Source organism: Heterocephalus glaber, unplaced genomic scaffold (genome assembly GCF_053883595.1).
Source record: "Heterocephalus glaber isolate CG9 unplaced genomic scaffold, H.glaber_assembly_v1.0 deba00001444, whole genome shotgun sequence".
In the NCBI taxonomy this organism is placed as follows: domain Eukaryota; kingdom Metazoa; phylum Chordata; class Mammalia; order Rodentia; family Bathyergidae; genus Heterocephalus; species Heterocephalus glaber.
Window position 1 is genome coordinate 6,622,005 of NW_028258297.1, and position 25,208 is coordinate 6,647,212.

The 25,208-nt window shown below is 49.3% G+C and overlaps 2 protein-coding genes across 4 annotated transcripts; both read left to right on the forward strand.

The window, feature by feature from the left end:
• Positions 1-1,898: 1,898 nt before the first annotated feature.
• Positions 1,899-5,743, forward strand: LOC101722985 (cytochrome P450 2D17). Of its 2 annotated transcripts, none has more exons than XM_004845472.4 (9): positions 1,899-2,195; positions 2,568-2,739; positions 3,010-3,162; positions 3,245-3,405; positions 3,776-3,952; positions 4,135-4,276; positions 4,489-4,676; positions 5,245-5,386; positions 5,487-5,743. In XM_004845472.4, the coding sequence occupies exons 1-9, from the start codon at positions 2,025-2,027 to the stop codon at positions 5,663-5,665; spliced, it is 1,485 nt and encodes a 494-aa protein (XP_004845529.2). In that variant the 5' UTR covers positions 1,899-2,024; the 3' UTR covers positions 5,666-5,743. The 2 variants fall into 2 exon arrangements, with proteins under 2 accessions (XP_004845529.2, XP_087069917.1); XM_087213791.1 differs by lacking the exon at positions 1,899-2,195 and adding an exon at positions 2,383-2,457.
• An 8,311-nt stretch (positions 5,744-14,054) lies between these two features.
• LOC101724171 (cytochrome P450 2D16) lies at positions 14,055-23,896 on the forward strand. Of its 2 annotated transcripts, XM_013072494.3 has the most exons (11): positions 14,066-14,186; positions 14,360-14,531; positions 19,895-20,142; positions 20,844-21,015; positions 21,293-21,445; positions 21,526-21,686; positions 22,075-22,251; positions 22,434-22,575; positions 22,799-22,986; positions 23,406-23,547; positions 23,645-23,896. In XM_013072494.3, exons 1-11 carry the CDS (start codon positions 14,082-14,084, stop codon positions 23,821-23,823), a joined length of 1,839 nt encoding a protein of 612 aa, XP_012927948.1. In that variant the 5' UTR covers positions 14,066-14,081; the 3' UTR covers positions 23,824-23,896. The 2 variants fall into 2 exon arrangements, with proteins under 2 accessions (XP_004845533.1, XP_012927948.1); XM_004845476.4 differs by lacking the exon at positions 14,360-14,531 and having other exon boundaries at positions 14,055-14,186.
• Positions 23,897-25,208: the final 1,312 nt, after the last annotated feature.

The window sequence follows — 25,208 nt, forward strand, 5'->3', positions numbered from 1 at the left end:
ATGTGGCAGCTTCCAGAGGATCCACTAATGCAGTGTATTTTACCCCCATAACACAGGAGGTACCTGTGTTGAGGAAGGGCAGGTGTGTTCTACTAAAACAATAAATTCCAGGAATGGCTCTACCGGTCATTCCTAGACTATCACAAACAAAGAGTGTAGTGTTGTAGCTGAGAGCCCGCATCTCGGGTGAGGACCCTAACGCTGCACTGTGGCTTTAACCTCAGTCCATGATGTCTCCTGTGCCTTGGGAAGGAACATAAAGCCCGCTGCCTTTGCTTGCCCTAAGAGGAGTGAATGAGTGAGGACTGTGACCTGCAGTGCCTGGCACCTAAGGGCTGGCCCTTGGAAGGCACAGCTCATTAGTGCACAGTTTTCTGGTGACTGCCCCATCCCGACCATGGGCCCTTGCCGTGAGCAGGACGCTGCTCGAATTACAGGCACTCCTGGCACTGAACTTTGTACCCCCATAAGGATGACTGCTAGAGGTCAGCTTGGCACTCCAAAATGCACATGGTTGTGGTGAATTAACTTCCAGTCCACTTGGAACGCCCATCTGAACGGAAGTTCAGCGTGGTTTGGGCACAGAAGACCCACCTGAGCATTGTTGCCAATGGCATAAAAAGAGAAGTGGAGGAGGAGAAGATCTTTTGATTTTCTTGGAGAAGCTTGCTGAGGCTGTTTTCCTGAGGCCGACTTGGCTATTTTTGTAGAAGAGGAGCTCGGGGCCTCACTGTCACTGGGAACGGCCGCTGATCCCATCAGGGGATTCCTGATCTTTGCCTTGAGCATCACTTCCTGCCACCAGTGTAGATCACTCAGCCTGGTGGCTCAAATTCTTTACCCCACCTCCACAGGCTTTGTGCCTTCCACCACTGGTCTTTGGGTCTTTGAGGTGCGGGTCCTCGGTATGGACTTGCATGAGACATTGCTGTGGGCTCTAGGCCTGTGGCTGGACTCATGGAAGACATTGCCTTGGGCTCTAGGACTTTAGCTGGACTTGTGTGGGACATTGCCATGGACGCCAGGCACTTGGCTGAATTCTTCAGATCTCTAGTGTGTGGACAGATCTCTTGCACTCCTCTGCATTTGACTTTTTGGGAGAACATTATAAAATAATGTTATAAATTATATATCCTGTTTTAAATCTATTCCCTTGCAAAGCCTACTGCAATAAGTGTAAATGAAGACAGTAGCCACCATATGACAAACACTTGGACCTTCCTGCCAGCCCTGCCATGATTCTCTGATGGTCTTGGGTAGGAAGTTGGTGCCAAGTGGCTGGAGCATTCATCTGAGGCCACGTGGGAGGACACGGGGTGGATCTGAGAAGTCCCAGGTACAAGTGGGTCTTGGCCTCCTGGTAAGTTGGGTGGCCTTGGACCTGGTCTCCAGATCTGAACATCCCCTGACTCCTGCTGTCTGCCTCCCCCGCTTCATACCTGCCTCGCGACAGTTCACTGGTGCCTCAGGCCCCCAGACAGGATGTCTTGACCTGCAGCGTCCCTCAGTTGGCCAGCAAAGTCCTCCGTGCAGCCTCCGTGGAAGTCCTGCTCCAGCCTGAGGCTCTGTCCCCATGGCCCTCAAAGCTCTTCTGCCTTGGTGTATGAGCTCACCCACCTGGCCACACTCCTCTAGATCGTGCTCTTAGAGCAGGGATGCACCTGTCACCTTGCCATGGTAGCCCAGGGCCTGCCCAGTATAACAAGACCAGTGTGTTGATCTCCTGTGGAGCTCCCCTGCCAGGTCTCCCTTCCCTTAGGTATCACATGCATAGGGCAAGAAAGGCAGAGGCTTCTGCAGCGGCCCCTGCCTTTGCTCCCAGCCGCACCCACTGGCTGCAGAGCCAACAGAGCAGGTGGCTCCCAGCAGAGGACAAAGGGCAGCTTCAGCTTTTTTATTAGAGGACAGCCCAGCTGCTCTCTATAGAGCCCAGTGTAGTGGGGTGTGTTGCCTGGTCCTGGGGAACTCAAGTGGTTACAGCCTCTGTGTGTCCAGAGGAGCCCCCACTGGGGTTTGAGGCAGCCATGGGGCTGTTGCCTGTGGCTGTGGCCGTGGCCATCTTCCTGCTCCTGGTGGATCTGATGCACCGGCGCCAACGCTGGGCTGCTCGCTACCCGCCAGGCCCCATGCCAGTACCCGGGCTGGGCAACCTTCTGCAGGTGGACTTCCAGAACATGGCTTACTCCTGCTACAAGGTGAGGGACATAGATACGTTGGTGGCAGAGGTCACAGTGACTCCTACCTTCAGCCAGTGTATGGTGGGCTAAGCCTCAGGCTGGACAGTGACCTGGGACCCCAAGAAAAGTGGGTGGAGAGGGTTTCTGGGGGAGGGGACTGCAGGTTCTGGGGAAAGTTTGAACTTTCCAAGGATAAATATGTGGGCGGCCAAAGGCCAGGATGTGGACAGTCACGAGCATTCAGGCTGGGTGGATAAGGCAGAATTTGGATAAGGCCCAGGTATCTCCCAGTGACACAGAGGGAAAGGTTCTGGGCTGGGGAAGTGGGGCCAGGGACCTGAACAGCCCTCAGGCAGGAAATCGACAAGCACCCTGACCTAACACCTACAGCTGCGAAATCGCTTCGGAGACGTGTTCAGCCTGCAGCTGGCCTGGAAGCCAGTGGTCGTGGTCAATGGACTGCAGGCCGTGCGAGAGGCCCTGGTGAATCACAGCGAGGACACCGCTGACCGGCCACCCATGCCCATCTATGAGCACCTGGGCTTAAGACAGAATTCCACAGGCAAAGGGTGGAGGGGCACAGAGGGCATCAGAGCAACTCAGGGACAGTGACCAGTGGGAGGATGGGGCCTAATGGGAGCAGTGATGTGGTCAGGGACACAAGGAACAGTCCTGGGTTCCTGGGGCAAATTCTGGAAAAGTACCCAGTGTCGGGTGGTGGGCTTTATGCTTGGTGGTTTGGGGAGACCCTGTACCCAGAGGAGCAGAAGAAGGGTGAGGGCACAAAGGCTTCCTGTACTTGGTCACACTCACATGCTCACCTCATCCCCAGGAGTGGTCATGGCACCCTATGGACCCGCCTGGCGTGAACAGCGCCGCTTCTCTGTGTCCACTCTGCGCAACTTCGGCCTGGGCAAGAAGTCGCTGGAGCAGTGGGTGACCAAGGAGGCCTCCTGCCTCTGTGCCGCCTTTGCCAACCAGGACGGTGGGTGATGAGCTGAAGGACACCAGGAAGGGACAAGGCAGTGACATAAGGGGCAACACCATGACATACATCCCTATTTCAGGACGTGCTTTTAGCCCCAACACCCTCCTGAGCCAAGCAGTGTGTAACGTGATCGCCTCCCTCATCTACGCTCGCCGCTTTGAGTACGATGACCCAGCCCTCATCAGGATGATGGACCTGCTGGAGGATTCTTTGAAGGAGGACTCAGGCTTGATGCCCCAGGTGAGGGGCTCAGGGAAGTCTATGGAAGGAGGCAGATGTGTGTGCAGGGGCAATGGGGACAGGGCATCCGGGAGAAGACAGCACAGGAGGAAAGGGCTGGAGGTGGGAAATGTCAGGCAACAGTCGTGGGAGAGGTGGCCAGTGTAGGGACTCCAGAGAGGACGCCTGGTACCTCGTGTTCACATTCATGAGATTTCCATGGTATGACCTTCCTTCTGGCAAGCCAGGCCAGAAGAGTGTGTGCAGGAGGCAGGTCACCCGTGGACAAGGGCAGGCCCTGGGTGTACCCCTGAGAAATCTGTGACCTGAGGCTGCTCCTTCTAAGTGGTGAACAGAGACAGAATCCAACCACTTTTTGTGGTTGTCACAGGTACTGAACGCAGTCCCCATGCTCCTGCGCATCCCTGGAGTGGCTGAGAAGGCCTTGCCTGGACAAAAGGCCTTGTTGGCCCTGATAGATGAGCTGTTGACAGAGCACAAGATGACCCACGACCCAAACCAACCACCCCGAGACCTGACTGATGTCTTCTTGACCGAGGTGGAGAAGGTGAGAAGCCTTTCCTATAGATGAGGCAAGGGGCTCTGTGCTGGGGATCAGCTAGTTTGATAGCAGGGAAGGTGGGGCCTGGGTATCTCAGGAGACCTAACAATGGGTGGGTTGGTGGGAAACAAAGACCATTGTGTGCTTTCCTCCGTGGTTCCTCTGAGCTCACGCTCTTCCTGGCTCAGGCCAAGGGGAACCCTGAGAGCAGCTTCAATGATGAGAACCTGCGCATGGTTGTGACTGACCTGTTCACGGCAGGGATGGCGACCACATCAACCACGCTGGCCTGGGCCCTGCTGCTCATGATCCTCCATCCAGATGTGCAGCGTGAGCCCAGCTGGGGCTGGATGGGAGCATGAGCGAGGCAAAGTAGTGGCAGGGTCCCCAAGATGAGCTGTGCCACCCATGTCTCCAAGCATAGGCTTCCCCAGGTTCCTGTAAGCCCCACGCCCTCCCCACCTGATCAGAGCCCTAACCACAGGGGTAGATAAGGTCAGGGCACAGCCCCCTGACCTGCCAGGGGATGCTTGTCTGTCCAGGCCGAGTCCACCAGGAGATCGATGAAGTGATCGGGCAGGGGCGGCGCCCAGAGATGGGGGACCAGGCCCGCATGCCCTTCACCAACGCCGTGATTCACGAGGTGCAGCGCTTTGGGGACATCATCCCAATGAGTGTGCCCCACATGACGTCCCGTGACACTGAGGTGCAGGGCTTCCTCATCCCCAAGGTAGGCCTGGGGCCCTCCTTCCCCAGCATGGCCACTACTGGTGAGGCCAGGCAGCACCCAGGCTTCTGATCCAGGATTCCATAAGTGGGGCCAGGGCCAAGCTGAGTGTGTGCAATGCTGAGCACAGACAGTGCCACCCTGTGCCCCCAGAGTCTCCAGACACTGAACTAAAACAAACCTCATGCTGAGCAAGGTGGCATAGGCCTGTGATCACAGAACTCGGGAGGCTGAGGCAGGAGGATTGTAGTGAGTTTCAGGCCAGCCTGGACTACAGAGTTAATGGAAGGCTGGCCTGGAATACACACTGAGAGCGTGTCTCAAATAACAACAATCAATTAACAATCAATTAAAGATAAATGTTTTTGGATATGTGAAGAGCCACTCCACACAGGGACAGGTGGCAGTGTGAGCTCCCATGGGAGCCTCGTGGGCTGACCCTGCCATGGGACCAGAGAGGGAGCTGAGGGTTAAATGAAAGAGTCCAGGTGTGAGCCAGGTAGAGTGTGCTCATGCATGTTTAGTGGCAGGGTTCTGTGTCCCTACTTTCATGCCATGGATCTCCTGCCAGGGGACAACGATCATCACCAACCTGTCATCCGTGCTGAAGGATGAGACCGTCTGGGAGAAGCCCTTCCGCTTCCACCCGGAACATTTCCTGGACACCGAGGGCCGCTTTGTGAAGTTCGAGGCCTTCATGCCATTCTCAGCAGGTGCTTGCTTCTTAGGTGCCTGGTCCCTGTCCCCTTCCCAGGGTGCCTTTGAGGGGAGGCTCCCAGGATACAGGTTGACTGACCCCATCCCCACCCACAGGCCGTCGCGCATGCCTTGGGGAGCCCCTGGCCCGCATGGAGCTCTTCCTCTTCTTCACCTGCCTCCTGCAGTGCTTCAGCTTCTCAGTGCCTGAGGGGCAGCCCCAGCCCAGTGACTATGGTGTTCCTTACTTCCTTGTGAGCCCATCCCCCTACCAGCTCTGTGCTGTGTCCCGCTAGAAGAGGCCCCAAGGGCCCAACGTGCCTGCAACTGGGGCCCTGAGTCATAATAAACCAATGTCGTGGCTGCCGCCATCATGTCTGAGTCCACCCCCTGACTCCCTTTGTCTGGGCCAGCCCTGTCTTGTGTGTCATCCACCCTGACAGCCACTGCAATCCATGAGAGAATTGGGTTTACTGATGCTCAGCAGGTGACAGCTCTCCCCATGCCACCCTGAGACCCATCAGTACTGCTGGGTGGTGGCAAAGCCCTGGCAGCAATTGGGCTCCACAGTATCAGGTTTGGGCCAAGTGTGATTGGGCTTCTCCTGGGAATCAACACAATCCCTGACCCGGTGGCAGCTGGTACTGGTGGTCCCCAAGAACCCCTCAGGTTTTGTGAGATGCGAGAAGTTCTCATAGAACTTGAGAAGCTGTAACACTCACTCATATGTTTCATCAGAGGAAAAGGAAATATGAAAATCAACAGCAGTAAAAGATGCTCGAGGTGGAATCCAAGAGGACAGGCAGAAGTGTTCAGCTGTGCTCTCTGAGAAGAGTCACAGATGATGGTCAGTTCTCCCAGCAGCAAGGTTGCACATACATAGCTGGCACTGATCATCAGGAAAGCTCAGTAGAACTTTGGCACCCAGGCATTAGTTGGGGCCTGGTCTTGTAGGGTTGGCATTTCCACATGGTTGACATCCATGACTCAGTCTCTATGTACTCCTGAGTCACACACAAGGAGACAGCCCAAGGCCTCCACTGTTGGGGGATGATCAGATCCCCAATCACTTGACTAATGGTATGGCACAAGATAACAAAAGATAAGACAAAACTTTACCGTATAAAGGGTGCCCAGGATGGTCAACAAGCTCTCATCAGGCTAAGACGCTATCTCCTGGAGTTTGCCACTATTTATTAAACACACAGCTTCTTGGAGCGGTGAAGAGCAGTGTAGGGAATAGTGGATTGGAGAGCACTGATGTGAGCAGAGTCCTAACAACAAAGAAACAAAGCAGATCATGGATTAATGGGAATTTTGGGTTTTGTTTTTAATATTTGCTTCTATAGAAATTTTGTGTAGGAGTCATGTTGTCCTTAGCTGCAGTATTGTCTTGCCATCTAAGAAGTCACAGCATCACGGATCATTGAGACCTCGGCTGTGACCAGTGGCTTGAACAGTTGTTCCGTTCTCACACGCCAACTGCCGGTTCTTCAGGCAAGCCATTGTGGGCTAATAGGCACACTCGGACTTGTACTACTAAAAGCCAATTCATAAATTTGCAGCCTGCTCAGGGTGATCTCCATCACCCCTCTAGTACTGCAAAAAAAACAAAAATTATATCTGTCACGGACCTTCTGGTGTGGTTCAGAGCCCCAGGTTTATAAAGATACCTTTATCAGGAAGGGGTTCAAAGGCCTCAGGGAAGGGCTCCCAGCAGTGTGTTAGAAGTCAAGCATCTGCTTTGCATTGGCTTCACTGAAGTCTCCAAGCCAGCTGAGGTGACTTTACTGCCCAGGCCTCTCCTCTTAGCTCTGAGAGCAAAATAATTACATATGCATCAGCATCTGTTTTTTATTTTTAATATTATTTTTAAGACATCTCCTTAAAATACAGCATATTTCACTTCTGTTGCTTTTGTTTTGTGCATGTGTGTGTGTATGTGTGTGTGTGGTGTGCTGGGAGTGAAACCTGAAGCTTTGTGCAGTTGTGGCACCGAGCTCTACCCCCAGGCCCTTTTCTGAGTTTACTGAATAGCGCACAACCGTGGACGACCTTGGGCTCAGGTCTCTGTTCCAAGTGCAACTGTAGGCGACTCCGCTACTTTGTTCCCTGGTGAACAAGGATGAATGACAAAGCCAGAGTCAGCATAACATGAGGGTAGCCGGGGGCTCTTGCCTCTAGTAAGCAGAGAAGCCCCGAGCCTTTGGCTTACCTCCCTTTTAATCACCCAAACGCAGGCAGGACTGATCTAAGTAACACAAGATTCATCTGCTTCCCAATCTCCATTAGCGCACACTCTGATAAACAACTTAACCTCAGCAGTCTTAACTTTTACCTATTATGCAGGCTCACCCAAGTGCAGCCATGCTCCTTTGTGCTCACAGAGGAGGCCAATTAGGCCTTAATTCTCCTCTGATCCTGGACACAAAGCCATCACCAACCGTCCATCCATTGATCTCTTTTCAGCTGGCCAAACTGAGCTCTAAATCACTTTGACAGTAGATCCCTTCCCCTCTTCTCCCATCCGCTGGTCACCACCATTCTACTTTCTGTTTCTGTGAATTTGATCACAATGGGGAGGTCATCAAAGTGGAGTCTTGCAACATTTCAGTTAAGGTAACATCCTGAGAATGCCTTCATGTTGTAGCAGATGCCACTACTTCTTTGCTTTTGAAGGGAGAGTGACTTTGCATTGTGTGGATGCCCAGTAGTCCTCCCATTCCCACTGTTTCTCCTTCCTCAGTACCTTTTAAAGGTGCCAGTCACAGTCCAGAAACCTTATATGAAGATTCCAGAAATTGACAATTCATAAATGTTAAATCGTGAGATACCTGAGGAGCGTGATTAATCTCATGTCTCCCTCCTCCACTCTACTCGTTAAAGATGGAAATGATACCTTTGTTCAGCAGCTTCATGCTGTATCAGCTTGGGACCTGTCAGGGACTTAATAGTGGTCTTAGTGGTCACATCAACCATTGCTCTATCCAGTTCTGCATTCACATTAGAAGGCCCAGAGTAGCCTGATGCCACTGCACAGTGCCCTCACCCTTTCCTCCCTTCATCCCATCTTGGAGGCATTGATCAGCTCACAGCATCCCACAAGTGTGTGCCCTGAACTACGATATCTGAGAGAGCAGATCCCACTCAAATGCCTTCATCACAGCACATTGTTATAATTGTTTTCTTAGTAACTGTTGCTAATCTGTCACTGGGCCTGATTTATATATTATGCTGCACCATAGGTGTGTGTATTAGTTAGGGTTCTTTGAGGAACAGAATCATATAGAACTATGCAGGGGGATGTGTTAGGTGAGCTCAGAAGCACTGGAGCACTGAGGGTCCAGCAACTGCTCAGCCAAGAAGATGAAAACTCCAGAATCAGAGAGATCAAGGATGCAGAGCCATCCACGGTTGAAGGCCTGGAAGCTCCCTGGAAGGTCATGAGTGGGAATCTCTGGAGAGTGATGTTCAAAGGCAATGGCAGAAAAAGACAGTCCTGCTCAGGATGACTGGAGTTCTGCAAAATGGGAAACGCTTTTCTTTCTTTTCCTTTCCCTCTCTATTCCACCTAGGGTACAAGCCTATTGGTTGTTGCCAATGACAACTAGGGTGGGTCTTTCCCCCTCAGTTTGTTGTCTAAGTGTCAGCCTTCCCCGGTCCCTTCCCAACTCTGCTTTACTAATCTGCTAGGCATTTCTTAATCCACTCAAATTGCCACATCATGATTAATGGTCACAGTAGGTTTGCATGGGAAAAAACAAAGAGTATTTTGTGGTTTGGTTCTGTAGGCAAACCCCAACACGCATGTAGTGGGGTCTTGGAGCAAGTCCCAGGTGCTTAGTGACTCTGCTGTCCCACACTTGGTTGATGCTCTCATCTGCCAGGGGACATTTGCATTGCTTCCACCTTCAACCACTGTGAATAACAATGATATGATCAAGGGTCATGTCTCTGAGGCACTCCTTTCAATTTTTGTGGATATATCCATGGATCGCATGACGATTCTTAATTTCGTCAGAACCCCCCCATACTGATTCCCACAGTGGCTCTACCATTTGACATTCCCAACAAGGGGGCACCCGCCCCATCTCCACATCCTGAGATCTTATTTCTGTACTTCTTTTCTTTTTTTTTTTTTCAAATTCTTTCATTGGTACATTTTAGGTATACAATACATTTACATTTACCATTGGGTGCTTGTACCTGTACATGATGTATCTTGGTTCTTATTTTTTCCCCATTACCTGTGCACCCTTCACCCCCTCCACCCTTCCCTATTTACATAGATTTAATTTCCATTTTATTTTCTTTTCTCATATTTTTTCCTTTCCCTTCTTTCCCTCCCACCACTCCTACACCTTTGGACCTTTTCCTATTTCAAATTATCAATTATTCATTTTAATATTTTAATCCTTATTTACATTTTCAGTGTCTCACACTAGAGGAACTATTCATTATTTACACACGTGTCCTATTTATTTCACTTAAGAGTATATCCTCAATATGCATCCATTTAGCTATAAATGTCTCTACTTTCTTGTTCTTTATGGCTGAGTAGTACTCCATTTTATAAAAAAACCACATCTTCTTTATCCAGTTTCCAGTTGATGGGCACTTGGGCTGTTTCCAAGCTTTAGCTATTACAAACTGTGCTGCTATGAACATGGGTGCACATATATCACTGTGGTATGATTCTTTTAATTCTTTGGGGAAGATACCCAGCAGGGGAATAGCTGGGTCAAATGGGACTTCTAGTCCTAGTTCTTTGAGGTATCTCCATACTGATTTCCACAGTGGTTGCACCAGTCTGCACTCCCACCAACAATGGAGAAGGGTTCCTTTCTCTCCACACCCCCTCCAGCATTTGCTATTGGTTGATTTCTTGATAGCAGCCATTCTTTGTAGGGTGAGGTGGAATCTCAGTGTTGTTTTCATGTGCATCTTTCGAATGACCAGTGATGTTGAACATTTTTTCATATATTTATTTGCTGCTTTTACTTCTTTGAGAAATGTCTATTCATTTCGGATGCTCATTTTTTAATTGGGTCTTTGAATTTGGGGGGGTCTGATTTTTTCAATTCTTTATATATTCTTGATAGTAGACCTTTGTCTGAGGTACAGCTGCGAAAATTTTTTTCCCACATTGTAGGTTGTCTCTTAGCTCTGTTGGTGGTTTCTCTTGCAGTGCAGAAGCTTTTTAATAAGATGAAATCCCAGTTGTTGATTCTTTGTGCTAGTTCCCATACTACTGAGGATTTGTTCACGAAGTGTTTTCCTATGCCAATATCTTCAAGAGTTCTACCTAACTTATCGTCCAGCAAGTTTAGTGTTTCTGTCTTAATATTTAGATCTTTAATCCACTTTGATCTTACTTTAGTGCATGGTGACAGGTATGGGTCTAGTTTTAATGTTTGGCAGGTTGAAATCCAGTTTTTTCAACACCATTTATTAAATAGGCTATCTCTCTTCCAATGAGGGTGGTTGGGTCCTTTGTCAAAGATGAGGTGGCTGAGTATGTCTGGAGTTGTTTCTGCATCTTCTAATCTATTCCAGTACCATGCTGTTTTTAATCACAATTGTGCTTATTTTTTTGATGGAAGCATCCTAACAGGCGGGAGGTGGCATTACATTATGGTTTTGTCTTTCATTTTCCTAATGATGAGTGCTGTTCAGCGTCTTGTCATGGTTATGTTGGCCATTTGTATATTTTGTTTTCAGAAATCTGTGTGTTCAAGTCTGTTGTTCATTTTCAAGTGGAGTTTTCTAGGTTTGTTTTTAAAAAATATATTGCAGGTGTTACTCTCTTGTCATATATGGCCTAAAATTATTTTCTCACAGTTTCTGCCATTTGATTGCCTCTTTCCTGTGTTGATAGTGACTTCAGATGAGCAACAGTTTTTAAATCTCATGACGTCCAATTCGTGTATTTTTACCTTCTTGCCTGAGTCTCTGGTATCCTGCCTGTGATGATAGTGCCAGTCTCACTGTGATGATGCTTTTGTGCTATGTTTCCTTTTAGAGTTTGAACACATACATTCAAGGCTTTGACTAATTTAAAGTTAATTTTTGAGTATGCGGCTAGCTATGGTTTGAACTTCATTAATATGCATGTGGATATCCACTTTCTCAGCAGTATTTCTGTTTTTAAATTAATTTTCTTGGTACATGTTAGGTATACAATATAATGACATTCATCGTTGGAGATTTGTACCTTTACATAACATATCTTGATTCTTATTTTTTTCCCCATTCCCCAGCTCTCCCTTGAACCCCTCCACCCTTCTCTTTTACAAAGACGTTTCCATTTTTTCATTTTCTCGTATTAATTCCATTCCTTTCTTTCCTTTCCCCTACCCTTCCCACTTCCCCTTCCCCAATGCACCTTTTCTTCCTATTTCACATGATCTATTATACATTTCAATCCACAGCAGTATTTCTTGAAAAGACTGTTCTTTCCCAATAGAATGGTGTTGGCAAACTTGTTGAAAATCATTTGGCCCTAAACAGTTGTGAGGTGCTTCCTGTAAGGGATACATTTTGAGAAGAGCATCATCAGGAGAGTTATTAGCCCAGTGAAATCCTAGACTGCACATACACAAACCTAGATGGTATAGCCCACTCACACCTCGGTTACATGGTAGAACCTGTTGGTCCTAAGTTTCAAATTCTTATAGGACTGCTTCTCCCATCCCTTCCCCTCCTCTTCCAGTTCCTCCTCCTCTTCCTCCTCCTCTTCCTCCTCCTCTTCCTCCTGCTCCTCCTCCTTCTGCTCCTCCTCCTTAACATGTTACTAGGCATTGAGCCCAAGCTTTTGCATGGAGTTACATATCCAGCCCTTTCATTTTTTGTTTTGAGACAGGGTCCTGCTAGGTTCCCTAGGTGCTACTCAGAGTTGTGGTCCTCCTGCCTCAGCATTCCAGTGTGCTAGGATTAGAGCTTCCTCCTGTACTTAATGCTGATGGCAATTGTAACACAATGAGTATTATGTTACTTGCCCATAGGAAGTTTTTAGCTCCATAAAATCTTATGAGAACACTCATGGGTATGTGGCCTGTTTTTCATTTAATCATTCTTATGCAGCATGTGATTGTCCATCAGAGTTTATTCCTAGGAATCCCGTACATACACTGGTACATATGACTTCCTTTATTTCAGTACCACGCTCTTTTAATAACTGTAATCTTGTACAGATGCTCCCAAACAACTGTTCTTGGATTTTGTGATTATGCAAAAGCTGTACATATTCTTTAGAAACTGTACTTCACTTTTTGAATTTTGCCCCTTTTCTAAGCTACCAATATGCACTAGGACACTTTCTGATCATGCAGGGCGGTGGCAATGGCTGCAGCTTCAAGTACATCACGTGGTCACCAGGATGGATCACTGGAACTTACAGTGTGCTGAGGTGCTGTCATGTGCACTAAGTGAGAAGCATTCAATGCATTTTAAACTCACGCTGGGCCTAGGAGGACATTGATCAGGACATTGATTGTACTGTTTTTATTTTTTTACTTTTTGGTACCGGGGATCGAACTCGGGTCCTTGTGCTTGCAGAGCAGGCGGCAGAACCACTGAGCTAAATCCCCGGACCCGATTGTACTGTTTTTAAATCAGGAAGTGTGAGACTTCTACCCTTCTATCAAGATTGTTTTGTGTGTTTGGGGCCTTTTGACGCTCCATAAGGTTAGAAAGCATTTTTTCATTTCTGCAAAAAGCAGTGCTGGGATATTGACAGGAGTTGTACTAAACGTGTAGATTGCTTTGGGTTCTTTGGATGTGTGAAGAATATTTTATCCCTTCCATGAACAATAAAAAATGCTTTCATTGGTTCATTCTTCTTTAATTTCTCAATTTTAATTCCTAAAATCTTTATCGACATTGTCTTTAACTTTGTTCAGCAGTGTTTTAGTTTTCACTGTGCACATCTTTCACTGACAAATTTCGTTGTTTTCGATGATATTTTACATGGAATTGTTGTTTGTAATTTCATTTTCACATGTTGAGGCTTGAACTTCTGATCCTATAGTTTCAGCCTCCTGAGATTACAGGTGTGTGAGCTCAGCTTCAATAATTTATGTTATATATTTTACAAATTCACTCTTCATAACCATTTCAATCCCTTCATCATTATATTGTTAATGATCCACATTACACCTGTTTTCAGTATACACTTACTACCGTAGATGTGTAAAACTTTTATGCATGTTTTCAATTATATAGGGGTAAAAATGAGAAGAAACTAACCCAAAGTTCAACAATGCTGACTCTTATATTTGCCTGCATTGCTACCTTGTGCAGTGCTATTTCTTCTATGGTTTTCAGTAATTTCATTTCAACCTGCAGAGTTCCCTCTACAACATATTCCAAGGCAGGTCCGCTGAGAATGAACTCCCTCAACTTTCGTTTCACTCTAAATGTTGATTTCTCTTTTTTCATGAATGGATACTTTGGCGACATACAGAAAGTTTGGATGGCGGTCTATTTACTTTCAGTACTTAAATATGCCATCGTATAGTTTTTTGGTTTCCATCATCAGTGATGAGAAATTGGCTATTACTCTGAGGTTTCCTTTCATGAGATGAGTCACTTCTTTACTGCTTTAAAAATTCTTACGGCAGGTTTTCCGCTGGGAGGGCCTACTGGAATACAATTCCCAGAGGGCTCTGCGCACGCTAGGGACTACAAGTCCCAGAGGATTTTGGGAGCGGGATGAGGTCGAACCTCCCTCCAAGGCTCCTCCTCAGCCAGCATCCTTCTAGTAGAGCCCGGAAGCTTCAGTCTTTTCCCAGCGCTCCGGCTGCTAGTCTCGTCGAGGTAAAAGGCGACCCGGGAGGCTAGGCAAGGCCTGTCATCCCGAGACACCGCGACGCGGGGTTGTGGCTTCGGCCTCCTCGGGGGCGCGAGCCATCCTGCGCCTGGGCACAGGCGGAAGTGGGGTCCGCCAGCCTCGCCGTGTCCTCAGCCCGCCGTGCTTCCGTATCCCGCAGGCCGTGGAGGGAGCGCTGGGTGCTGTTTCCCGAGGAAGAGCCGGAGGAGGCTCCCCGAGCGCAGCAGCCCGCCCGGCCCCGCGGGGACCCTGGTGGTTCCGAGCCGCGGGCGCTGCCCCAGCCTCGGGCCAGGCTTCCTGTTGCCGTGCAGTTCGGGTTCCTGGGCCGCCCGGCAAGTGTCGCTGTCGCTTTGTCGCCCTGTGATCCTTGGCCTTAGGTTCACCAGAACACCTGGGCAATGTTGGGGTTTTTTGTTTTTCCTCCAACTAGCTTTTTTTTCCTTCCATTAAGTTTATTGGTACATTTCAGGTATACAATACAGTTACATTCACCATTGGGATCTTGTACCTTCACATGATGTATCTTGGTTCTTATTTTCCCTGGGCAATGTTTAAAGGGCAATTTGCTGGGGGGCATCCCCAGAGGTTCTGATGCGCCGGTTAGAGGATGCGGCCTGGGAGCTGTGTCTGACAATCTCCACAGATAATTCTCGGGCTCACCTGGAAGTGAGAATATCGGATCCAGGGCAGGGAGGATGGAGGCCCGGGCCACCGGGCATGGGCAGCACTTATCCCAGTACTGCATGCATTCTGGGGCCTGATGTGGGCAGGTGGTGTCTACAAATGTGACCGCTCTTTTGGAACCTTGCCTCTTGCCTTGGGACCCACCTAAGACTGGGCAGAGAGAGGAGTGCTAGTTTTCTGCTGTCCTATGTCCTCCTCAGAAAACACACCCGCAGTCACTGGCCACCGCAGAAGAAATACCCCCTCCTTGCTCTATTAGGAAACATCTGAAACATTCAGAAATTTTACAGTGAACATGTAAGTTATTTTACAGAGAACATTCACAGACTCCAGCTGGAATACATAGTTAACAGGTGGTTCTACTTTATCAAGTTTCTGTTCACTCACCTGTTCATCATTTTTATGTTTATGCAAGACAAAGTTAATTGTATATTTCTTCCCTGAAATACTCTAGCATGTACACCACCAACTGGAGTCTCAGAACTCTTCTTTCTTACTGATTTTTAAGTGAGAAAAGTCCTAGATATTTAAAAGTCTTTCTTCCTCCCAGTATGAGATGCAAAGGGTTTTAGCAGATTTTCTTAGGATGGGCCTCTGACATGTGGGAATAGCTTTGCATATGCTGTTGAAGTTTTAAAAACTGGCCATGGTTATAGGCTTACCTTAAGAGCACAGGCATAGAATGTTTGAATGATACTTTAGGAAACAAAATTGTGTTAAGAGGGACTGAAAGGAGGGATCCCAAAGTAGCCTCAGCAGATCATACAGGCATGAGCTGAAGTGACTCCTCACCCTACATGCTTTGTGTCAGGTCTTTACAGTATAAATGTAACCAGTGTGAATCTACTAGTTTTGTGTGTCATTTCTAAGCTTTAGGGGAATAGGGCTGCATAGCACTGCTGTCAAGCTCACAGTGCTGATGAATAGAGGCTTTGAGTCCCTTGGTCCAGGTATTTTCTTCCATGGCTACAAACCATAAACCCCTCGCCCTATTCATTTGGCTGAAAGGGAAGAGACAGGCCCCAAACAATGCATCTCCATTGTCGAAAACACTGTTTCATGTGAAGGATTATATTTTTACTTATAGAGGATACACTTAGGGAAACAGATATTTTCAAAGCTTGACATGGTGTGTATAATCTCAATATTCAGGAGGCAGGGACAGGAAGGTTGCTGTGAATTCAAGGTCATCCTGGAATATACAGTGAGATCTTTTGAACATTAAGTTAAAAAGAAAGTCATGACATTTTGTGTTGCTGTCTCTGTCCTGGACATGAAAGGCATACCTGTGCGGAGGCAGAATGTAGGGGGAGTTCTGCATGAGTGGTTTATTTGTTTTTTTGGTAGCAGGGATTGAACTCAGGACCTTGTGCTGACAAGGCAGGTGGCGGCACCACTGAGCTAAATCCCAGGCGGGAGTTCTACATGAGGCAGTGGTCCTTAGAAGGGAGGAGAGAGGAGAACCAGTGGAGTGGTTGTTGCAGGAGGCCTTGTGTTCCCCTGAGGGAACCTGGAAGTAGATTGCCCAATATGGAAACATGCCGATTTCAAGGGCCCCCCAGGAGACTTCTATCTCCACTTCTGCCCAGTCAGTATTCTCTCAGCTTCGATGTTGTTCAGATGCTGTCTTTTTTCCCTTTCCCTGTGCCCATTACTGTACAACAATAAATGAAAGCAGGAGAGGGTTATTCAGCTCACAGGTTTTAGAGAATTCAGTGCATAGTCTGCTGTCTGTTGGGCAGGAAAGTCATGGTGGAAGGGTTGGCAGAGAAAAGCTGCTTGCATCATGGCAGTGTGGAACCTGAGACAGAAGAGAAGAGCTAGGGATGAACACATGCTCTTCCAGGTCACAATCCCAGTTTTCTTTCTTCTTCAGATCAGGCCTGATCTCTTAACAGCATGGATTCTTCTTAAAGCTATAGATTCTTAAAGCTATGATTCTTCTGTGGTTCAATCCACTGATGAATATAGGACCCCCATGATCCAAACACCTTGAAAAGCCCAAGCTCTGAACACCTGAGACTTTTGGGGAGCATCCTGGATCTGAAGTATAAAAAAGGATTTGGAGGGCCGGGCTTTTAGCTCAGTGGTTCCTTTGCCTGCCTCGCAAGCAAAAGGACCCAAGTTCGATTCCCGGTACCAGAAAAAAAGAAAAAACGGATTTCGAGGGCCGGGGATTTAGCTCAGTAGCACCACACCTGCCTTGCAAGTGCAAGGTCCCGAGTACGATCCCCGTTATCCGAAAGAAAGGCTGCAGTACAGTACAGTGCTGCAAAGCGGAGGGGAAGAGAGACACAGGTCTAGGTGGCCCCTTAGCCAGTCTTTCCTACTGTGTAAGTCATCAGCCAGTGCTGTGGTGACAATGGTGGGTCCTGGCCACTACTGCCAGGCCTTGGAATTGACAGGCCAAGCTGGAGGCCTGTCTCTGTCACCTGAAGCCATCTGATGAGGGAGTTGTGTTCCTAGAGTCTCGTGTACTACATCTGTGGTAGATGCAGAGCAACACCCAGTCCAGAACAAGGCCTTATCCAGTGTAAGTGCTGAAACCACGCTCACAGTCTTTTGAGAAAGTAAAACAGTGAAGAGCCATGTAACAGAGATTAAAGAGGCACAGAAACATTCTGATTCTTCTCACTAAAACAGTTTGATGTGTTCTTGAAATATTGGATTATTTTTTCAGAAATATTTCTTGTCACCTTCTCAGGCTCCTGATCTGTGGGTTCTGTGAGCTCCTGCTTGGTCTGTCCCTGGGGATCCAGCAGTGTGCACTGTTACCGCAAGGAAGTATTCTGAGAGTTCTGTAAAAACTAAATGTGCTTGGCACATAATCCGTTAAGTACGTGTCAGTTCCTTCTGAATCCAGATCTGGTTCCTCTGTTTGGACTTTTGCTTCAAGGAGAGAGAGAGGGTAGGGCAGAAGGAATAGGTAGAGCAGAGAGCAAGGTACCGTGGTGGGATTTGAGGAGAATTCTAACCTCTTAGGGCTTCAGGATGAATGTGAACATGACTAAGAACAAGAGCCACACCAGTTGGTGAATGAGATTTCCCTGCATTGTGGATCTTTGTCTGTACTTTGTACCTACTGGGCCAATACTCAGCTATCACCCAGAGAGGTAGTAACAGACACAATTGTCCCTCCATTAAGGAAGTGGCCAAGCTTCCATGTGACTTGCCCAGAGTTGCCATATCGTGCAGAGTGGCCTGCACACCCAGCTGCACTGAAAGAGCAAGGGTCAAAGGCAGAGGAGAATGGAAAGTTTGGCTTCTGGAACCATAGTGATTTTTTTCTCTGTGTTTTTTTTTTCTCTGTGTTTTTTACCATGACTCATAAACAAGATGTTCTGCTTTATTATCTTTCTTTCTTGAGGAATTCAGTAAATGTTCTGTGGCTATGGCTGTGGCTGTGTTCTGGCTGAGGGCCTGGGCATAGTGGACTTTTTGCTTAGGAGCACCACTGAAGTTAACACAAATACACACGGACTCACAAATGCTTGGGAAAAGTTGGTGTTGCGGTCTAGTGGGGCTGGGGTTGGCCGTGATAGTTGTTGGCCATGAGGCTGAGCTCAGACTTTTCCTCTTCAATCTTGAGCATTAGATGAGGTAGTGGGGTTAAGGGCTTTATGAACCATGATATTGCTGAGACTTGCCAACTGGTCAAGGTGTAGGGGAAGAGAAAAGTCTGTTAGGCCCCTCAATCGATCACTCTGTTGACTCGTATGCTGCAAATTTAAATAGTGACGGTGAGAAGGGGAGCCCCTGCCTAGGAGAGAGAGCCACACTCTGGTTCTTACCCACTGGTGCAGTCCACACTTCATGTACTGGTTGGATGTGGGGAGAAACTGCTCTAAAACCCCATCCCTGTAGTCCATGAGCTGAGAGACAGGGCCCTTGGCCACGACCTCCTAGTCCTGTGAGTATGAATGACTATTATCCCAGGCCTGGAAAACTCTGCCCCACCACCATACGACCCTAAAAGTCTCTGTACTCAACCCACTCACCTCCCTTTGTCTAGCTGGAGCACCCACTGTCACACAGCCTCACCTGGCCCTGCTGGGTTTTGCAGTACTTCTTTCTGAATTCTTTTCAAGGTGACTTGGCTTTCCAGATGGATCTACTGATCCCTGAAGTCTTGAAACAAGGGTATAGTGACCTCCTGTAGAGGGTTCTATAGAAGGTAGAGCCTTCTATTTGTGAGTCTAAGTGAGGAGTCAAGAGTCTTCTGTCTTTGCAAGCAAAGAGTTGGTTAAATCAAAAAGGAAAAGAAACTTTAACTTCCATGACTCCGCTGCACAAGCTGTCTCATCTTCTAACGTGAAGAATCTGTGCTCCTCATGAGGGAGGCCTGATGTGAGCACTCCTTAGGGCTGAGATTCTTCAGGCATCCCAATCCTGGGAATAGGTCTTAGTTTCTGTCCTAGAGGGTGGTCAAGCTCAGGTTCCCTGTATGTTAGTGTGCTTGTGTGCTTTGACTGGAGAATAGGCGCACAGTGACCCGTTTCTCTGTGGCCCAGTCAGATAGGCCAGAAAGCTGCTGTACCAGCTGGAGGTGTGCTGAGAATTCTTGGAGCCCAGTCCATTCCTGTTGGACAGCAGCATTCTCCACAAAGGCTCTGTGATAGTCGTACTCCACCTTGAGATACCATCCCACATCCCCAAAATTCTGCTGGTTTTGTCTCAGCTTTCTGAGTTCCAGCAGCTTTTAATTATGCTTCTTGAAGCAACGATCCACCCGTCATCTTCTCACCGTGGCCCACATAACCAGTGTGTCTGGTTTCGTGGAGCTCTCCTCCCAGGTCCTTACCTTGCCCTTTGTATCAACAGAAAGAAGCAGGACGGGCAAGAGCCTGCGTAGCTGCTCTGCCCAGGCCCCTCCCTGCACCCTCTGGCTACACAGTCAACAAATCACGCTGTCTCACAGGAAAGGGCAAAGGGAAGCCTTAGCTGGTTTATAACAGCACAGCCAACCTGTTCAAATACACAGAGGGTGATAGAGTGAGCTGTCTGCTTCCAGGTGACTCCAGTAGTGAAAGGCTGTGTGTACCGAGGAGCCCAGTGGTCGGAAAGGCATCCATGGGGCTGTTGAATGGGGACGCACTGTTGTCGGTGGCCATAGCTGTGGCCGTCTTCCTGCTCCTGGTGGACCTGATGCACCGGCGCCAACGCTGGGCTGCTCGCTACCCACCAGGCCCCATGCCAGTGCCCGGCCTGGGCAACCTGCTGCAGCTGGACTTCCAGAACCTGCCGTACTCCTTCTACAAGGTGAGGGAGGTGGTGGAGAGCAACAAAGGTCCTGTGAACCCCTAACAGCAGATAGCAGGTTGTGGGTGAAGCCTCAGGCTAGGCAAGGACCTGGCACCCCAACAGGAGGGAAGTAGAGAACCTGTCTTGGGGAAGACTCTACCGGGGCAGAGAACACTCTGGACTTAAGTTTCCTAGGACCCAAGTAACTTCTGATGACATCGGAGGTGGGGGTGGAGGAGCAGGGCGAGGGTCTTAAGCAGCATTTGAATCAGGAAATTGATTTTGCGAGAGGAGCTGTGACCAGCATCAGATCCTTGGCTGCCCTGGGGTCCTGGCCCTCTCTACTCTTATCTGTGAACCTCAGTTTCCTCATATGAAAAATAGGAAGCAAATGAGCCTCACTGACAGTTTCTCGACTCTGCCCGGGTCATAGCTCCGTGGTCAGATCTAGATCTACAGTGATTATTCTGAACTTGAGAACATGTGATCCCGGCATTCAGAGACTAGATGTTGGGCACCAGTGGGGCTAGAGTGCTTGTCTAGCATGGATGAGCTCCTGAGTGCCACCTTCATTAGCATAAAGTGAAAAAGAAAAGAAACTATAGAGCTGGTCCTTGCACTGCTTCGACTGGGTCCCATTGTCTTGGGAGGGAGACTGGGTCCTGCATTCTGGCAGGAATCCCAGCTCCACAGGCGCCTTGACCCTCCTCCACCTGTAGCTTCGACATCAGTTTGGGGACGTGTTCAGCCTGCAGTTTGCCTGGACTCCAGTGGTTGTGTTCAATGGGCTGGTGGCTGTGCGGGAGGCTCTGGTGAACCACGGTGAGGACACCTCAGATCGGCCACCAGTGCCCACCAATGAACTAATGGGCTTTGGGCCGAAAGCCAAAGGTAAAGATGGACAGAGTACAGATGGCATCGGGGCAGAACCTTGGGGGCAGTGACTAAAGGAAGGACAGGGCTCTGTGGGTGTGGTAATATGCTCAAGGGACAGTGGGAATCCTTGTCTTCTGGCTATGAACCCTGGAGAAGTAGCTAGTGCACATGGTGGAGACAAAGTTTGTGGCAGATGAGCTGTCGGCTGGTACACAAAGGAAGACAGGAGTGAGGGTGTGATCCTAGGGCACAGGCTAGTACTCTTGGTACCTGACACATGCTCCCATTCCAGGGGTTATTGGTGCACCCTATGGACCTGGCTGGCGTGAGCAGCGGCGCTTCTCAGTGTCCACCCTGCGCAACCTTGGCCTGGGGAAGAAGTCTTTGGAGCAGTGGGTGACCGAGGAGGCCACCTGCCTCTGTGATGCTTTTGCCAACCATGCCGGTGAGTGATGGCCTGACCCACTTTTGCACACAAGTGACAGGGAGAAGGGGCAACATCATGACATGCATTCCTACTCCCAGGACACCCCTTTAACCCCAGTGCCCTGCTGAGCAAAGCTGTGTGCAATGTGATCGCCTCCCTCATCTACGCGCACCGCTTTGAGTACAATGACCCGATCTTCATCAGGATGTTGAAATTCCTGGAGGATGCCCTGAGAGAGGACAGTGGCTTGCTGCTTCAGGTAGAGGGTCCAGTGGTGCCTGTGGAGGGACAGCTTCCTGCAGAAGGGCTCTGAGAGGATAATTTGCATGCAGGAAGGATGGGAAGAAAGTGTCAGGGAGAGGTCACTGCGGGAAGAAAGGTCTGATGGTGGCAAATCTTAGACAACAGTAATGGGAGAGGTGGCTGTGGTTCAGGGCCCCAGAGAGTATAAGGGGCTGTGTCCACGTTGGAAACCATACAAGGTCCTGAGGTTTCCGTGGTGGGATGTCCCATGTGGCAACTCAGCACTACGAGAGAGCTTGGATGCTGGCACAGTGGAAGCATCAGGAAGAGGCTGGATCTGAGACGACTAGTTCATGTGAGTATAGAGCATAGGAAGCACCCAAGCTGCGTCTGTGCTGTCACAGGTACTGAACTCAATGCCAGTGCTCCTGCACATCCCATGGGTGGCTGCCAACGTCCTCCCTGCACAGAGGTCCTTCATGGCCTTGCTTAACGAGCTATTGACTGAGCACAAGACAACCTGGGACCCAGATGAGCCACCCCGAGGTCTGGCTGATGCTTTCCTTGCCGAGGTGCATAAGGTAAGAGGCAGCTGTGAGAAAAAGGATTAGGGCTGTGAGCCAAATATTCTGGAAGGCATTAGGCAAGGTGGGGCCTCAGCACCTCCCAGTGACCCAGCACCTGGGCTGAGGGGTGTAGAGTGGGGGACATTTTGGCAGTTCCTCTCACTTCCCACTGAGGCTACCCTGTCTGCCTGTCTCAGACCAAGGAGAAGAGCGAGAGCAGCTTCAATGATGAGAACCTTCGTCTAGTCATATCTGAACTGTTTACTGCGGGGATGGTGACCACATCAATCACAATGTCCTGGGCCCTGCTCCTCATGATCCTGCACCCGGATGTGCAGTGTGAGCTTGGCTTGGAATGGATGGGAGGTCAAGGGAGGAGAAGTGGTGACAGGGTCCCCAAGCTCATTGGGAAACCCATGCATGGTTCAAAGCAGAGACTTGGCTCAGGCTCTGGAAAGAGTGACGCTGTCCTCACGTGGACACAGCCCTTAACACACGGGTGGAGAGGGTTGGGGCGCAGTCTCCAGGGGCTGACGTGCCGGGGCGATGCTTGTCTGTCCAGGCCGAGTCCACCAGGAGATCGATGAAGTGATCGGGCAGGGGCGGCGCCCAGAGATGGGGGACCAGGCCCACATGCCCTTCACCAACGCCGTGATTCACGAGGTGCAGCGCTTTGGGGACATCGTCCCAATGAGTGTGCCCCACATGACGTCCCGTGACACTGAGGTGCAGGGCTTCCTCATCCCCAAGGTAGGCCTGGGGCCCTCCTTCCCCAGCAGGAAGGACTCTGCCACCTGACTTTGGATTCCAGTGGTGCTGCCAGGCCCAGCCTGAATGTATGTAGTGCTGAACACAATGCAGTCCTGTCCCCACTCATCCCCCAGCATATTTGGAGGATGAACTAACCCAAGTGGTGAGTTGTTGCAGGATCCTGTGCACATGAAAACAGTAGGAGTGTAGAGACCCATGGGATCTTTGTCCTGGAGCCTCTCCATGTGATGAGGCGTGGTCCCGTGAAGCTTCTGGGATTAATGGTTGATTGAAAGGGTCCCTGTGACTCTGTATCCCACAGCCTTGTGTGCCTCATAGAGTGTGCTTATGAATGTTATGTGACAGGCTTCCTGTGCCCTCTATCCCTGTCCACATTCATCCCATGCGTCTTCTGCCAGGGGACAATACTTTTCATCAACCTGTCTTCGGTGCTGAAGGATGAGACCATCTGGGAGAAGCCCTTCCACTTCCACCCAGAACATTTCCTGGATGCTGAGGGCTGCTTTGTGAAACGTGAGGCCTTCATGCCATTCTCTGCAGGTGATTGTACTGCACCAGGCTCCCTGTCCCCTTCCGGGATGCCTTGGTGGGGAGGAGCTCAGGCCCCGTGTTGATTGATCCCTGTCCTCACCCACAGGCCCCCGCATATGCCTTGGGGAGCCCCTGGCCCGCATGGAGCTCTTCCTCTTCTTCACCTGCCTGCTGCAACGCTTTAGCTTCTCTGTGCCCAAAGGGAATCCCCAGCCAAGTGATCGTGGGATGTCTTTACCCCTTGTGGCTCCATCCCCCTACGAGATCTGTGCTGTATCCCGCTAGAAGAGGCACCATGCCCTCTGCTTGTCCACTGGATGGGAGACTTGATGTATAATAAACCAGTCTGTGACTCTTACTCAGTGTCTGTGTCCAATCCTCCCTATATGTGATGCTTTTATCCACCTGATTAAAGCCAGCTTCGATTCCCTGCCTTATTCATCCTGACCTGATCACTGGAGTCAACACAGGATAAATGTGTATACTGAGGCTCAGCAAGTGACAGCCCACCCCGTGTCACCCATGGAGACCCAAGACTGGCTGCTGAGTTGGTGGCAAACCCTAGGCTGCAGTCTGGGCTCCATGGGTGTCAGTGGGGCTGAGTGTGAATGAGTTTCTCTTGGAAATGAACAGAGACCCTGGTGGGCTGCCAGATGCTGTTGGTGGTACCCAGGATCACCATCAGGTTCAGTGAGTAGCTAGAAAATACAGTAGAACTAGAAATGTTCTTATCCTCAATGTGATGTTTGTTTTGTTTTCTGTTTTCTGTTTTTGGTACCAGGGATGGAACTCGGGACCTTGCACCTTTGAGGCAGGCAGCAGAACCACTGAGCTAAATCCCCAGCCTAATGTTATGGTTTATTACAGTCACACAATATACATCAAAAAATCTTCTGCATTTAAAGGCACACGGGGTGGAGTCCAAGAAGACAGACACAAGCATTCAGCTGTGCTGTCTGAGGAGCGTCACCCAGATGATCAGTTCTCCTAGCCACAAAGGGTGACTCACGTAGTGGTCACTGCTTATCAGGGCATGTGCAGTCCAACTTTGACGTCCAGGGATTTTCTTGAGGTCCATCCCATTGGCTTGGTGCACCAACATGGCTGACCTCAAGGACTCAGTTTCCATCCATTCTGGGTCATATGGAGGTAGTCCAAGGCCCCACTTAGAGCACCCTGCTGGCGTAACCTGTGGCGTTTCTCGTATGGCTCTTCCAAGACCACCTTATCGGGAAGAATGGTCTAAGGCCTTGGGGAAGGTTTCCCTCCTCCCCACCAGGAGTCAAGCATTTACTTTGGCGCATGCAGGATCCAACACCCTGAGCCTGCCATGGTGAGTCTAATGTACAGTTTTGCCCCCTTGGCTCTCACAGCGAAAGGATCACAGCTGTGTGAGTAGCTCTCTTATTTTGTTTCATTGTATCATGACACCTACTAAAAAATTAGAATCTTCCTCCACCACACTTTTTTTCTTTTTATATCATGCTGAGGGTCAAACTCAAAGCCTTGGGTACAGTCAGCAGATATTCTACCACTGAGCAACACATCCAGCCCCATCTTACCCATTTCCAGGTGTACTTTTCGTTGACATCAAATATACTAATAATGTACAAAAAGCACTATTGTCCATCTACAGTTCTCTTCATCAGGCAAAACTGAAGCCCTAAACC